Source organism: Mus musculus, chromosome 16 (genome assembly GCF_000001635.26).
Source record: "Mus musculus strain C57BL/6J chromosome 16, GRCm38.p6 C57BL/6J".
Taxonomy (NCBI): domain Eukaryota; kingdom Metazoa; phylum Chordata; class Mammalia; order Rodentia; family Muridae; genus Mus; species Mus musculus.
In genome coordinates, this window is record NC_000082.6 from 66,951,219 (window position 1) to 66,964,498 (window position 13,280).

The following is a 13,280-nucleotide window of genomic DNA, read 5'->3' on the forward strand; positions in this document are numbered from 1 at the left end:
TTTCTTTTTCTTTTTCATCAATTGAGATGCTTCTTCCGAGCATGTGTAGTGACAGTGCCATATGTCACCTGGCCTAGAGAGCGTTGCACAAAGCCACCTCTTAGTTCAAGAGAGAGGAACTTTATTTTTTGCTCATTTTTAAAAAATTGGCTATTTTATTTACATTTCAAATGCTTCCTCCTCCCCGGTTTCCCCTCCTGAAACCGCTACCCCATCACCTCTCTCCCTGTTTCTATGAGGGTGCCCCCCATACCCCCACCCACTCCTGCCTTACTGCCCTAGCACTCTCCTACGTTGGGACATGGAGCCTTCTCAGGACCAAGGGTCTCTTCTCCCCCTGATGTCAGATAGGACAATCCTCTGTAACATATGCAGCTGGAGCCTTCATCCCCTCCTTGTGTACTCTTTGGTTGGTGGTTTAGTCCCTTGGAGCTCTGGGGCTAATGGTTGGTTCATATTGTTGTTTCTCCTATGGGGCTGTAGATGCCTTCAACTCCTTGGGTCCTTTCTCTAAGTCCTCCATTGGGGACCCTGTCCTCAGTCCAATGGTTGGCTGTGAGCATTCACTTCTGCATTTGTCAGGCACTGGCAGAGACTCTCAGGAGAAAGCTATAGCAGGCTTCTGTCAGCAAGCACTTGTTGGCATCCACAATAGTTTCTGGGTTTGGTGACTGTACATGGGATGGATCTCCAGGTGGGGCAGTTACTGGATGACCTTGTGCTTATTCACTGCCCTTTGTGCTCATGGTGTAAATATATCTTCTTTGTGCTGAGAACATAGTCTCACTCTGAGATTATACCAACCCTTTCATCAATAATCAATGCTACTTATTCTCTCTACTATTCAAGTTACACACTACTATAAAATACCTTAATTACTCATTCTTAAAAGCACACTTTGAAACCTTTTGTTATATAAATGCACAATGCTTATAAATGTATAAAAACAAACTCATAAGCATTTATTTTATTTGATGATGAATGTCTGCTGTTGTTATTCACAGACCTGCCAGAAAACCATGTGAGTAACAGCATTCATTACTTTGCCACATTTATTGGGACAAAAACGTAGGAGAAAGCTTGAGGACATATGATAGAATGGTTTGCTTTCGTTTTTATATCTAGAGGACTCTATAAATGAATGAGCCTTCAGAAAAATAGTTACAAAACTCACTTGACCTAAAACACAGGAAACATTTTTTAATGATGTTACACCTAACTGTAAAACTAGAGAACTAGAATCTGGATCCAAAGTTTAAATAAACTAGAGCCAGCATTAAAGAAAATATGGGGATTTGTTCGTTTTGTTTTGTTTTTGCGCTGTGTGCATTCACACTTGGAATTGGATGATGAGTTTTGTGCCTGCTAGTAAAGTGCTCTGAGCTGGAGAAGTATTCTAGTCCACACAGCATTTTAGATATTATGGATTACTCTGAGAATTATTAAAATAAAACATATTTATATTAGTTTTATCCTACTCTGTCATACATATTTGGGCTCTTTCAAACTGATTAATGCTTAAAAATTATTAAGCTAAGACCTTTTAGGTATTGACTAAATGTATCTCACCAAAAACATTGTATCTCATATCTATTCTTAGATACAAACATAATTCACCTATAAAATGAAAGAAAACTAGTAAATATAATCCCAGAATTTATACTACATATTTTATAGAATAGTTGATTTTCACATAATTCTGTGAAGGCATGCAACTTTTTCAAAATTCTATAAATGTTACTTTTTGGTATATTTTACACATTTCTCAAATTTACCAGAAATCCCAAAATTTATCAAATGTAACCGAACTAAGGCACTTTAATCCATAAAAGAATTTGCAAAAGAGATACACTCTAACAATCGTGCAAACACAGACATGCATGAGAAACTAAACCTTCAAATAAGGCATTTATTTATATCTGTAGGAATATAAAAAAAACAGACTAACCATAAGAATAATATCAGAAATAGAAGTGATTCCATCATCCATAAGACAACAGAACACTGAGCGAAAATTGAAACGTCACACACCATGCAGAAAGAACTAAACCTCACCTTTGACTTTACTTTTTGAAGCAGCCGCTGGTACCAAGGAAAGGTTGCACAAGAAGAAGAAAGAGACACATTAGATGTGAGACAGACCTCAAGTAGAAAAATCAAAGATATTCTTATATCATTAGTTAAATTTGTTAAATACTATATAATATGAAAAAAAGACTTGATTGTTGTATGTTGTTAGCATATGATTCTTGAGGAGAAAACGGGATAAAAAAGGAGCCTAGTGGAAATTTTAAGCATAAGTCACCAAATTTCTTTTAAGGATCAAATTTCTTTATACTTTTCTTAAAGCTGTATTTTAATTTAATAATAATTCTATAGAGCACACATAAATGGCTTAGACAACGTTAGTATTATTTACCAACATGCACACTACTCATCAAGTGTAATTCACAAGAGTGTGTAATTTGAGCACTTCCCCTTCTCCAGGCATATACTGAACAGATTCCGGAACACTTTGCTTTCTTGTCCATGTCCTGTAAATGTGGAAACTTAAATTTATATAGCTCTAATTACCTCATCAATAACCATGCCTCAAGAACACAAGTTATTCCTTTATTCTCAGAATATGTGACTTCAAAAAATTAACTTTGCGACAGAGATCTTTACAGAAAACAATAATGTCACAATGTCGAGATAACTGAGTAGAGGGCATTTAACCTCAGTTCTTAAGTCTACAGTACAACTGTATTAAGGTTCAGGAAACATTTCAGGAGAGGGGGCAATATGGAATTGGAAGAGGAAGTATCCATTAATGACTGGGAGTTCATAGATGATAATTCTGCAATATGGCTGCCTAAAGAAACCTGAACAAGCATAACAATATAGGTGTGCTAAAATGGGAGGGAAAATCACATGGGGTTATAGCCAGAGCAAAGAACTATGGATAACTAAGGACTACTAAGGGTAGGGAAAATAGGAATGAGGAATGATGTCCACACACTCCTAATTGGTTGTTCAATAAAATTGGTCATCCTGAGATTTCATGCTTGCAAGTAACATTAAACAGACAAAGCACATGTGTGTGTGTGTGTGTGTGTGTGTGTGTGTGTGTGTGTGCGTTTGCTTGTGTGCGTGTGCGTGTGCGTGTGCGTGTGCGTGTGCGTGTGTGTGTGTGTGTGTGTGTGTGTGTGTGTGTTTGTGTGTAAAAGTTACAATTAATGAGAAAAAGGCCATGCATTTGAGGTGCAGGTTGGTGAGCAGGGCTTGTGGGAGGAGGTAGGAAGGGAAGAGAAGTGGGGAAATAATGAAACTATATTTTCATTTCAACGTTAAAATTTGTGTCTAAGATGCTCCATTACTATGAAGGGACTCATGTATGAGTTAACCTGATAGTATGCACTCTACTTCAAGGGTCAGTCCACCTTGCATGATTCATCTAGGGCAATCATCTGGGCAGCCAGTAGTCTGAATAACTGTAATTTGAAAATTCCATTCCTTTAGTTGATGAGATGTGAATCAAAAATGGATATTTAAAGAGGACGGGTGAATTTTTGCTTTCCATTAAAGAAGTAGTCCTTTCTCTGGTTTGCAAATACACAGTCTCCAGTTGAGGGGATGGACCTGTACTGAGTTTTAAGTTTTAGATACTACCTAGGAGATACATATGGCAATGTAGTAACACGTTACTTGCATAGGTCAAATTTCTAGGTTTATTGTAATACAAAAAATAACTAGCAAAGGTAAATATGAATATAGAATGTTAGCACTGCCCCTCTCTCTTGTTAATATACTTATTCGTTTTTCATCAGCTCCTCCTCCCAGTTCCAATCTCACATGGCCACTTCTCCAACCACTCGCCTCTTCACATCTGAGAAGGAAAAGTTCCCCCTGGTTATCAACCCACACTAGAACTCCAAGTCATCACAGTACTAGGTACATCTTCTCCCACTGGGGCCAGACAAGACAGCTCAGTTAGAAGAATTAGGACCCACAGGCAGGTATCAGATTCAAGATAAGCCCTCTCTCTAGTTGTTTTGGACCCACATGAAGACTGAGCTGTACATCTTCTACGTATGTGCGGGGCAGAGGGTCCAGCCTTGTATGCTCTTTGGCTGGTGTTTCTATATCTGGGATCCCCCAAGGGCTCAAGTTAGTTGACTCTGTTCATCTTCTTACAGTATCCCTATCCTTTCCAGGTTCCTCGATCCTAACTCAACTTTTCCACAAGACTTCCCTAGCTCTCTTACTAGTGTATGTCTTTGAGGTTCTACATCTGTTTCTATCAGCTGCTGGGTGGAGAATCTCAGGCCCAGCTTCTAGAAATTTTATTATTTGCTTTTCAGTAGAAAACTGGATTTTAACTCCTTGGTTGAATTTTAATGAATTTTAGAATTACGATATGGAATATTATCATCTTCTTGTGGCTTATTTTTTATTTAAAATTATGCTATTTTATGTTCTGCTAAAGTTTTGCCAAACTTTCAAACAGAACATTCCAATAAATCAATACTGTGATTTGTTTATGAGAACAGAGAATTTTTACTTTAAACTCAAATTCATCACTTTGGCTTGAATTCAAATAAATTGGTATCCTAAGCACACAAATTATTGAGAAAATAGCATCTGCATTTTAATAGTAACAGGAAATTTGTTACAAAAATAACTTTACTAAAATTAAGAAAATAAGCCTTATAAAAGGCAGAGAGGATTTAATTCTTGGTTTCTTGGGAAAATACTGAAATAAAGTAGATAGGAAAACAAATGTCTGTTTCGATGGGTGTTCAGGCAGCTAATACTAGACCAGCCTGGTTAGTATAATTGGAAAGAGGCCAGGCTACCAGGCTTGTTAGCCCAATTATAATTCTCTGCATTTTCAATAAAAGAAGCCAAGATGACAGCAATACTGTCATAAATGTCATGTTCAATACTTGTAAGATTTTCCACTGTCAGCACAGTCCAATTATAAGTCAATTGTAAAGTGCACATTGTACACCACCCAAAAAGAGACGGAAATTACCTTAAAATGCAATTTTAGTAGTGCATAGTTAAAATGAAAAGAAAGAATTAAAGGTGTTTTGACCAGAGAAAAGTTTTAGATATGCCATCAAAGTTCCTCACTTCTACAAGAAAGTAGCAAATTATAACTGTACCGATGCTGTTCTTAACAGTAATTTTTATATAAGACTATGTATGCTCTATTTGTAAATTAAAGTTATACCATAAAATGTGTAGAATTTTAAAAGTAATAGGAACAAACATAGCTTTAAATATGAGTCCAGAAAAAATTATTTAGAAAAGTTATAACTTATTGGGGAAGCTAAGTCCTCCAACTTACAGTAATCCAAAAGTAAAAATTAAATCATTGTGTTATCAATTTGGTTTATTATTTCCTTTGAAAGAAGTGCTTTGTTAGTTCCGTGGACAAGATATTATCTAGTGATTATTGAAGGAAATGATAATTCTAAAACATATCACTCAAAAAATATTTCAGGACTATTAACATGCTATGAAGAAAGAAGTAGACTGAAAGGGAAAATTTTGCATCTTTGTTCATGGAATGCATAACTGTATTTTTTGTATTCTTTCAGTTATTTTATTCTCATTTGCTGTCATGTTTTACTAGCAATATATGGATAATGTTAACTGATTTAGGGATGCAGTGGGATGAACGGTTAAAGTAATTAAGGTAACTCTAAATGAGTGAGAATAGTATGAGTGCTGCTCATTAGGAGCCCTTGGTAAAGAACTGGTGATCCTTCTAATCTTGTCTAATGAACTTGTTATTGAAACATGTTGATAGGTTTTGTCTTGCATTTGAAATTCTTCTTTCCATGTTAAAATTAGTATACACAGAGCGTTGTTTATTAAAAATGAAGTGCTGAATTTAGGTTTTACACTAAGGAGACATACTTCCTGAATCTATTAATATTCCTTATGTTAAATGTTTCCCCATTCCCAATATAACCATATTGGCAGAAACTAAATGAAAACCCCTGTTATTGGTAAATTATTTGCAATATGGTATTTAGAATTGCCACTTTGCGATACATCTACCAGATATAAATAAATAAATAAATAAATAAATAAATAAATAAATAAATAAATAATGATAATAGTGATGTTAGCTTTCAGAGAAACACAATAAGAATGGAATTTCCAAAGCACGACAAAACTGTGAGAAGAGAGGTGAAAATGTTTCTGGGTCTGCCATAATATTTTCAATCTCAAATTCACAAGTAAAACTCCACATGGACTCTCAGTTAATTTTTTTCCTCAATAGTATATTTATTTTTATTCACATTAAATCCTGATTGCAACCTGGCATTTTCTCCTTTCTTCCCAGTCCAGCCCTTACAAGTCCTCCTCCACTGCCCCCTCCCCTTCTCCTCATAGAAGTGGAAGCACATCCCTCCTTGGGTACTACCTCATCTTGGGACTTCTAATCCCTGCATGGACTCTTCTACTGAGGCCTAACCAGGAAGTCCAGGTAGGGGAAGGCGATCCAATAGAGTCAAAGAGAGCCCCTGCTCTAATTGTTAGGGGTCCCAGATGAAGACGAAGTTGCACATCTGCTACCAATGTGTAGAAGACTCCTGTCAAGCCCCTGCATGCTCTTTGGTTGCTAGTTCAGTCTCTGTGAGCCCCTCTGTACCCAGGTTACTTGACTCTGTAGGTCTTCTTTTGGTGTCCTTAAACTCTCCAGCTCATTCAATTATATCCCCCACTCTCTCTCCATCAGATACATTTTAAATCCACTCAGTCAAAATGTTTTATGATGTAACTCACTACTTTTAATCTATAGCCAGTCACTTTTCTTAAAAAAAAAAAAATGGAAAGAAACTACGGTAAAACATAGTGGTGCACACTTGTAATCCCTGTGCTCAACAGAGTTAGGCGTGCCATGAATCGGCTCTCACATTCATAGCAAGACACTGTTTTGAAGATATGAAAATTATAAGAGAGAAGGAAAGTACAGATTTGAGAAAAGGAAGTACTACTACATGTAATTTATGCCCTCCAAAAGCGAATACCAAACTCTCTCAACATATTAAAATCCTAAGTGTATTAGATAGCCACTTTTCTCTTCCTTCTTTTGCTGTATGTCTTCCTTCTCATCTAACAAAGAACATTTTTCTACACTACTCACCTTTAATTTAGTACTTTCATTAAAGTAACATTTTCCTTAAATATCCATCATACTCTATACACTAAACTTGTCTTTCTAACATTTATTAGAATGTTAAGATATGAAATAACAATACTTTAATTTTGCTATATTTTCTTCTTATATACAATCTATTTTTTTTTCGAGACATGGTTTCTCTGTGTTGCCCTAGCTGTCCTGGAACTCCCTCTATAGACCAGACTGGCCTTGAATGCAGAAATCTGCCTACCTCTGACTCCCAGCTGCTGGGATTGAAGGCATGAACCACCATTGCCTGGCTGTGCAATCAATTTTTATTCAATTAAATTCATATGAAAGGTGAAGCATACATATTTAGTAGGGCAGTTGTCAGGGTTGTGAAATGTGTATTCCTTACCATTTCATGAAAATAAAATGTTAGGCTTACTCATTTCATATTTTGTCTTTCTTAACAACAACATTTTTATGAAGGAAATGTATTAAATTATATCAAATTTGTTTTATAAAGAAATATATACCATACAAGTTATAACCCTGAGGAACTGAATATTTAATGAGAATTAAAAAGCTACTTTAACAAAAAAGTACAAGGGAAATAATAGAATTAGAAAACCAACATTCTGTAATCCTAGACATTTCTCAGACAACACAGACTCTCTTGTATTAGTTTGTATAAGAGAAAATAGCAGACATACTATGCCTTCTCACAGGACAGAATACACAGAAGAACTATTTATTTGGGTTTGTGTCAAAATAAAACCATGGAACCTGTTATTAGGATTTGATGATAGATATCCAGAATGGGTTCCTATATTTGAATATTTAGCTCTAATTTCGGTTTGGGAAGCTAAAGGGCATCCGAGAGCTCAGGTACACTTAGCAGAAATGGTTTGCGGGAGTCAGTCTGCTTTAGATCTGCCTCTGGTTCTCCCTTAGATCTCCATTTCCTGTCTATTTCTCATTCTGTGGTAGACCAGCCTGAACTCACTGTGCTCCTCCAGCCTCCACCCTCTGCTCATTGCTCAGCTGTGTGTATCATGTTACAGTGAGGAAAGTAACAAAGAGATTTCAATGGGATGAAGCTTCTAGATTCAACTTCTGATATTTAATAAAACAGGATTCAGAAATTATGCCAAATTAAACAATAAAACATTGAATGCTTTTTTATTTTCTTTCTTTCTTCCTTCCTTTCTTTCTTTCTCTCTTTCTCTCTCTCTCTCTTTCTTTCTTTCTTTCTTTCTTTCTTTCTTTCTTTCTTTCTTTTTTTTTTAATTGGTCCATTTGCTTAGTATATTACTTGAACAGTCTCCATTTCGAGTGTTACTCAGAGGAAGAACCAAGGTGTCCATCCATAAACTTATAAGGCTCCTTTTCAAATATCCAGTGCTACGCATAAACATATAAACACATGCATGCACATATATGATTTCATTGAATTCTGAATGAAATACTGATATTTTGTTATGATAATATTTAACAGGAATAAAAGTAATGTAACTATCTTTAAAATTATAAAATTACATAAGGATAATTAAATTGTGCAATTATACAAATTTATAAAAAATAAACTTATGAATAAATCTCTGTTATTTCAGTTTGACTTAAAAATAATTTTTGGCTCTGAGATGTTGGTTATATGGGTATATCTGGTTATAAAAACTATGAAAATGTTTTAATATCCAAATAGGAACTGGATACTTCTGTATTAAGTATGACTATTTATCGATGCCATATTCCCTTTAACTATCATCATGTGGTTACCCCAAGGAAAATATCATCAGTTAACTCTTCACAGGGTGAGGTTCTGCTTATTTGTAAAAAACATAACTTGAAAAATCAGTAAGCATGCTCACAATTTTTATATTCTAGATATATAACTTCCATATTTCACGTGACTTGCTAAGTTATTTTTAATTTTACTGATTCCTTTTAAATATTAGAAATGTATTCATGTAAATGGCACATGATATTTTTGTGTACATTAGCCATGTTCAATATTTGGATGCTTTAAAAACGAATGTACTAAACAACTTTGAGCTTATTAAAAATATGACTAGAAAAAAGTAGAAAAAGGTTAGAGATTACCAGTGTGGTCCCTTATTCTAAGCATTTGGAACATCACTAATCAACAATTGCATTTAAGAATTTAATATTTATTGTCACTATGAACACAAGTTTTCACATCAGTAAAAACAAAAACCATAGTTTATGTCACAGTTTTCTGGTTTACACTCTTCACTGGGACATCATAGGGTCCGAATATGATTGAACAAGCTTTATGCTACTAGAGTTCTCTAGTTCTAATGTAAGTTGAGAGTGGGTGTCATATACTGGTTACAGGTTACACTCCAAGCCAAGGGAGACTGATAAGTAACCATATGATGTAAATATCCTCATCATGAGTGTTCAAATGTCTAGATATAGGTTGCCTATTCCAAAAACTTTATGCACAGATGAGCTTTCAGAGCTTGTACTATAATACTGATAACTTGGTGCCATGAAAAGATTTCCATATTGTGTTTTAGTAGTGACAATGATTTTCAGTTAGAGAATCAGTGTGTTCTATGGCAAATGTGTGTTTGACAAATATTATCATAGATGCTTGAGATATCTACCTGTATCTTATGATCACAGTTAGCTATTGGATGGGTCACACGGCCCCCAATGGAGGAGCTAGAGAAATTACCCAAGGAGCTAAAGGGAACTGCAACCCTATAGGTGGAACAACAATATGAACTAAGCAGTACCCCGGAGCTCTTGTCTCTAGCTGCATATGTATCAAAAGATGGCCTAGTTGGCCATCACTGCAAAGAGAGACCCATTGGACTTGCAAACTTTATATGCCCCAGTACAGGGGAACGCCAGGGCCAAAAAGGGAGAGTGGGTAGGTAGGGGATTGGGGGGTGGGTTTGGGGGACTTTTGGAATAGCATTGAAAATGTAAACGAGGAAAATACCTAATTAAAAAAAAAAAGAAAAAGAAAAAAAAAAACATGAAGAAACTCAAAAAAAAAAAAAAAAAGAAAGAAAGAAAGAAAGAAAGAACAACCTTATAGGTGGAACAACATTATGAACTAACCAGTACCACGGAGCTCTTGACTCTAGTTGCATATGTATCAAAAGATGGCCTAGTCGGCCATCACTAGAAAGAGAGGCCCATTGGATTTGCAAACCTTATATGCCCCAGTACAGGGAATGCCAGGGCCAAAAAGTGAGAGTGGGTGGGTCAGGGAGTGCGGGGGGAGGGTAAGAGGGACTTTTGGTATAGTATTAGAAATGTAAATGAGGAAAATACCTAATAAAAATATTTTTAAAAATAGATGCATAGAAGAAAAAGAGTTATCCAGTGGGTACTTAGGAGTGGTAGTTTATTTGGAGTAAGTCCAGCTAGAATGAAAGAGACATGAAGCTGAGGACCAGGTACTGACAGGGCCAGTTCTGTTCAGTAAACAGTCATGCAGGAAACGTAAAGTCAGTGTTCCTTAACTTCTAATTACTAGATAATGAGTTAATTCTGCAGAATCTGTGCCACAGAGGTCCATGGCTAGGGACAAGTAAAAGGACTCTGTTTAATCTGCCTCAATGTGTTTTCAAATAACCTATTTAAACCCCAGGATTCCCAAAGATAATCATTTTAGCAGGCAAAGTCAAGGTCCTCCATGTATAAACACATATTCAACTGAACTGTTTCCCTTGCTCTATGGCAGTTCTTCCCAAGGAAGAGACTGAGCAAGGTCAAAGGTGACATCCAGACTATTATCCAAGAGCCACAACTACTCAGTTGAGTTCTGTTGTTTCTCTAATTAGGGTCATGATCCCCTGAAACTGAAGCAACCACAATTAAAAAGCTCAAAAACAGGGGACACAGGTAACTGAACATTTACTAAGATTTCCTAATCCACAGGGCTCCTACCCCCACCACATTTTATTATTATTCCTTTCTAGAATGCAAATGAAAATTTCACTTAAAAAAACAACTTCGAAATCGAATAATTTTCCAGACTATTCAATTAAGGTGTTTTGTTGTTGTTGTTGTTGTTGTTGTTGTTGTTTGTTGTTGTTTTTTTTCTGTTGTAATAGAATATAACTAAGGTTTAATTACACAGATATACATGGCATTGTATATACATGGTATGGTATTATTTGAAGGCTTAGCAAGTGACAAAGAAATCACAGGACTAACACAGTTATAAATAGGCAACAGGGGACATTAATTGGGTCACACAGAAATAAAATGGAGAACAGCCTTCAGAGCTTCCTTTCAGAAAAGCCATTGGACAAAACTGCTGAGCTATGGATATTTTGTTCTAGTGGGAAATTGTCTTGTAGAGTACCTCAGTGGTATCTCTTCCCTGTGTTCTTATACTTCCTACTTAAACCCTGATTTTATGCTGATGTAGTTGGTAATGATATATAACACTTTTGTTATCAGCTACATTGTAGGTAAATATGTTGCATAGTACTCTGTAAGTAGAAATTATTGTGCTTAAATCAATTTAATATAATACTTCTTATAACATTATTTTAGGGTATGTATCATGTTATAATAGATACTGACAACATTTGTTAAAAAATATAATATGTTAGACCCTTAGGGATTCCCTATATCTTCATCTTCCCTGTGAAACATAATATATGATATAATGATACAATGAAAGTAACATGATTGGATTTCAAAGCAAACAAAAATATTAGGTAAACATACTTGAGTTTTGTCTTCCAGCTATGTGAGATAATTTTTCCACTGCCATAAAAGTGATATGTCAAAAGATATACAAATAAATTAAAGGCAAAAATGATATACATTTCCATGTCAAACATCATGTTGGTAATCTTAAATAATTAATATGGATGGGAATTCACAGGATTTTGTGACTATTATCTTTATGTGGATCATTACATTGTTACTGTAAATATCTGGACTGAAAGAGCTTACAAACATCTATCCTTGGTTGGTAAAAAGGCAACAGGGGACATTAATTGGGTCACACAGAAATAAAATGGAGAACAGCCTTCAGAGCTTCCTTTCAGAAAAGCCATTGGACAAAACAAAATTCCTGTACACCAGCTTTGTAGGAAATTTCTTCAGAATTTTATCACTAACCCAGGATGAATGTCTTCTTTGGAGAAGTTATTTCAAATAGTGTCCATTATTACAACTTCATTACAGAACACACAGGAGGTTGCAGAAACAGCTAAAAGCTCTTGTAATTACAAATAGCATGATTATAATGTAATTAACAAGGCCCTAGAATTTACATATGGAAGCAAATTACGTTACAAATACCTTGAAGTAAGATATTTGTAAAGTTGAAGTAGGAGCTTTTTGGTCTCAAGAGTGGTACAAATTATCTGGAATAAATGCACTACAAAAACAATTATGAACAAAGCAACCATGATTCCTCTTGAGAAACAATGTCATGAACTGTGTGTTTATATAATATTCAGATAACTTGCAATCAAAGTTAAAGAGTTATTTACAATTGACTTACATCACTAAAGAAAGGGACAAGACATGATGTGATCAGCACAAGTAAATTATATACCGACAAATTGTCTCTTCTTACATTTCCATGGCCTCTTACTGCTGCACACAGGTGAGAAGATTATTTCCTGCTGTTCTGTAAGCCACTTCCATAATAGTTTTGGTTAATAAAACCATTATATTCATTTTATGTAACACAACATATAGAATAGAGAGCTTAAGTTTATAATAGAGAAAGTTTTTCAGTTAAATCTTATCTATGAATAATTCACATTCTCATAAATTACATAAAGGTAAAGGCTATAATTCAGTTATACATTTTCCCCCTGCTATCATTAAGCTGTTCAATTCTACTTTGGGAATGAGTCTGTAAATAGAAACATGCTAATAATAATATGTTTTTGCTCTACTTTTTCTGGTCATTATGTGATGATCACCCTGCATGATCTAGAATCTGAATTCAAATGACAACAAGGCCAAAATAACTGATAATTTCATTAATCAAATAGAAAATGATTTTTAAAATAAGCAAGCTGCCTTTATTAGATAATTTTCATATCCTAGAGTGTATAAGATTAGGTGCAGATGATATGATAGTATATATACGTGACCCTAAAAATTCCACCAGAGAACTCCTAAGCCTGATAAACAG

General features: G+C 35.1%; 1 protein-coding gene across 7 annotated transcripts in view; it reads right to left on the minus strand.

The window, feature by feature from the left end:
* Positions 1–13,280, minus strand: part of Cadm2 (cell adhesion molecule 2) — a 965,502-nt gene that overhangs the window by 295,803 nt on the left and 656,419 nt on the right. For 5 of the 7 annotated variants that reach the window (XR_001781826.2, XM_006523026.4, XM_011246129.3 and 2 more), the window contains one exon: positions 2,056–2,082. The exons of the other annotated variants lie outside the window; for them this stretch is intronic. Coding sequence is in view for 4 of the 5 variants with exons in the window: in XM_006523026.4 (XP_006523089.1) it covers positions 2,056–2,082 (27 nt within the window). In the remaining variant the exon portion in view is untranslated. The remainder of the gene's footprint in view (positions 1–2,055; positions 2,083–13,280) is intronic. 7 annotated transcript variants of the gene reach the window in all.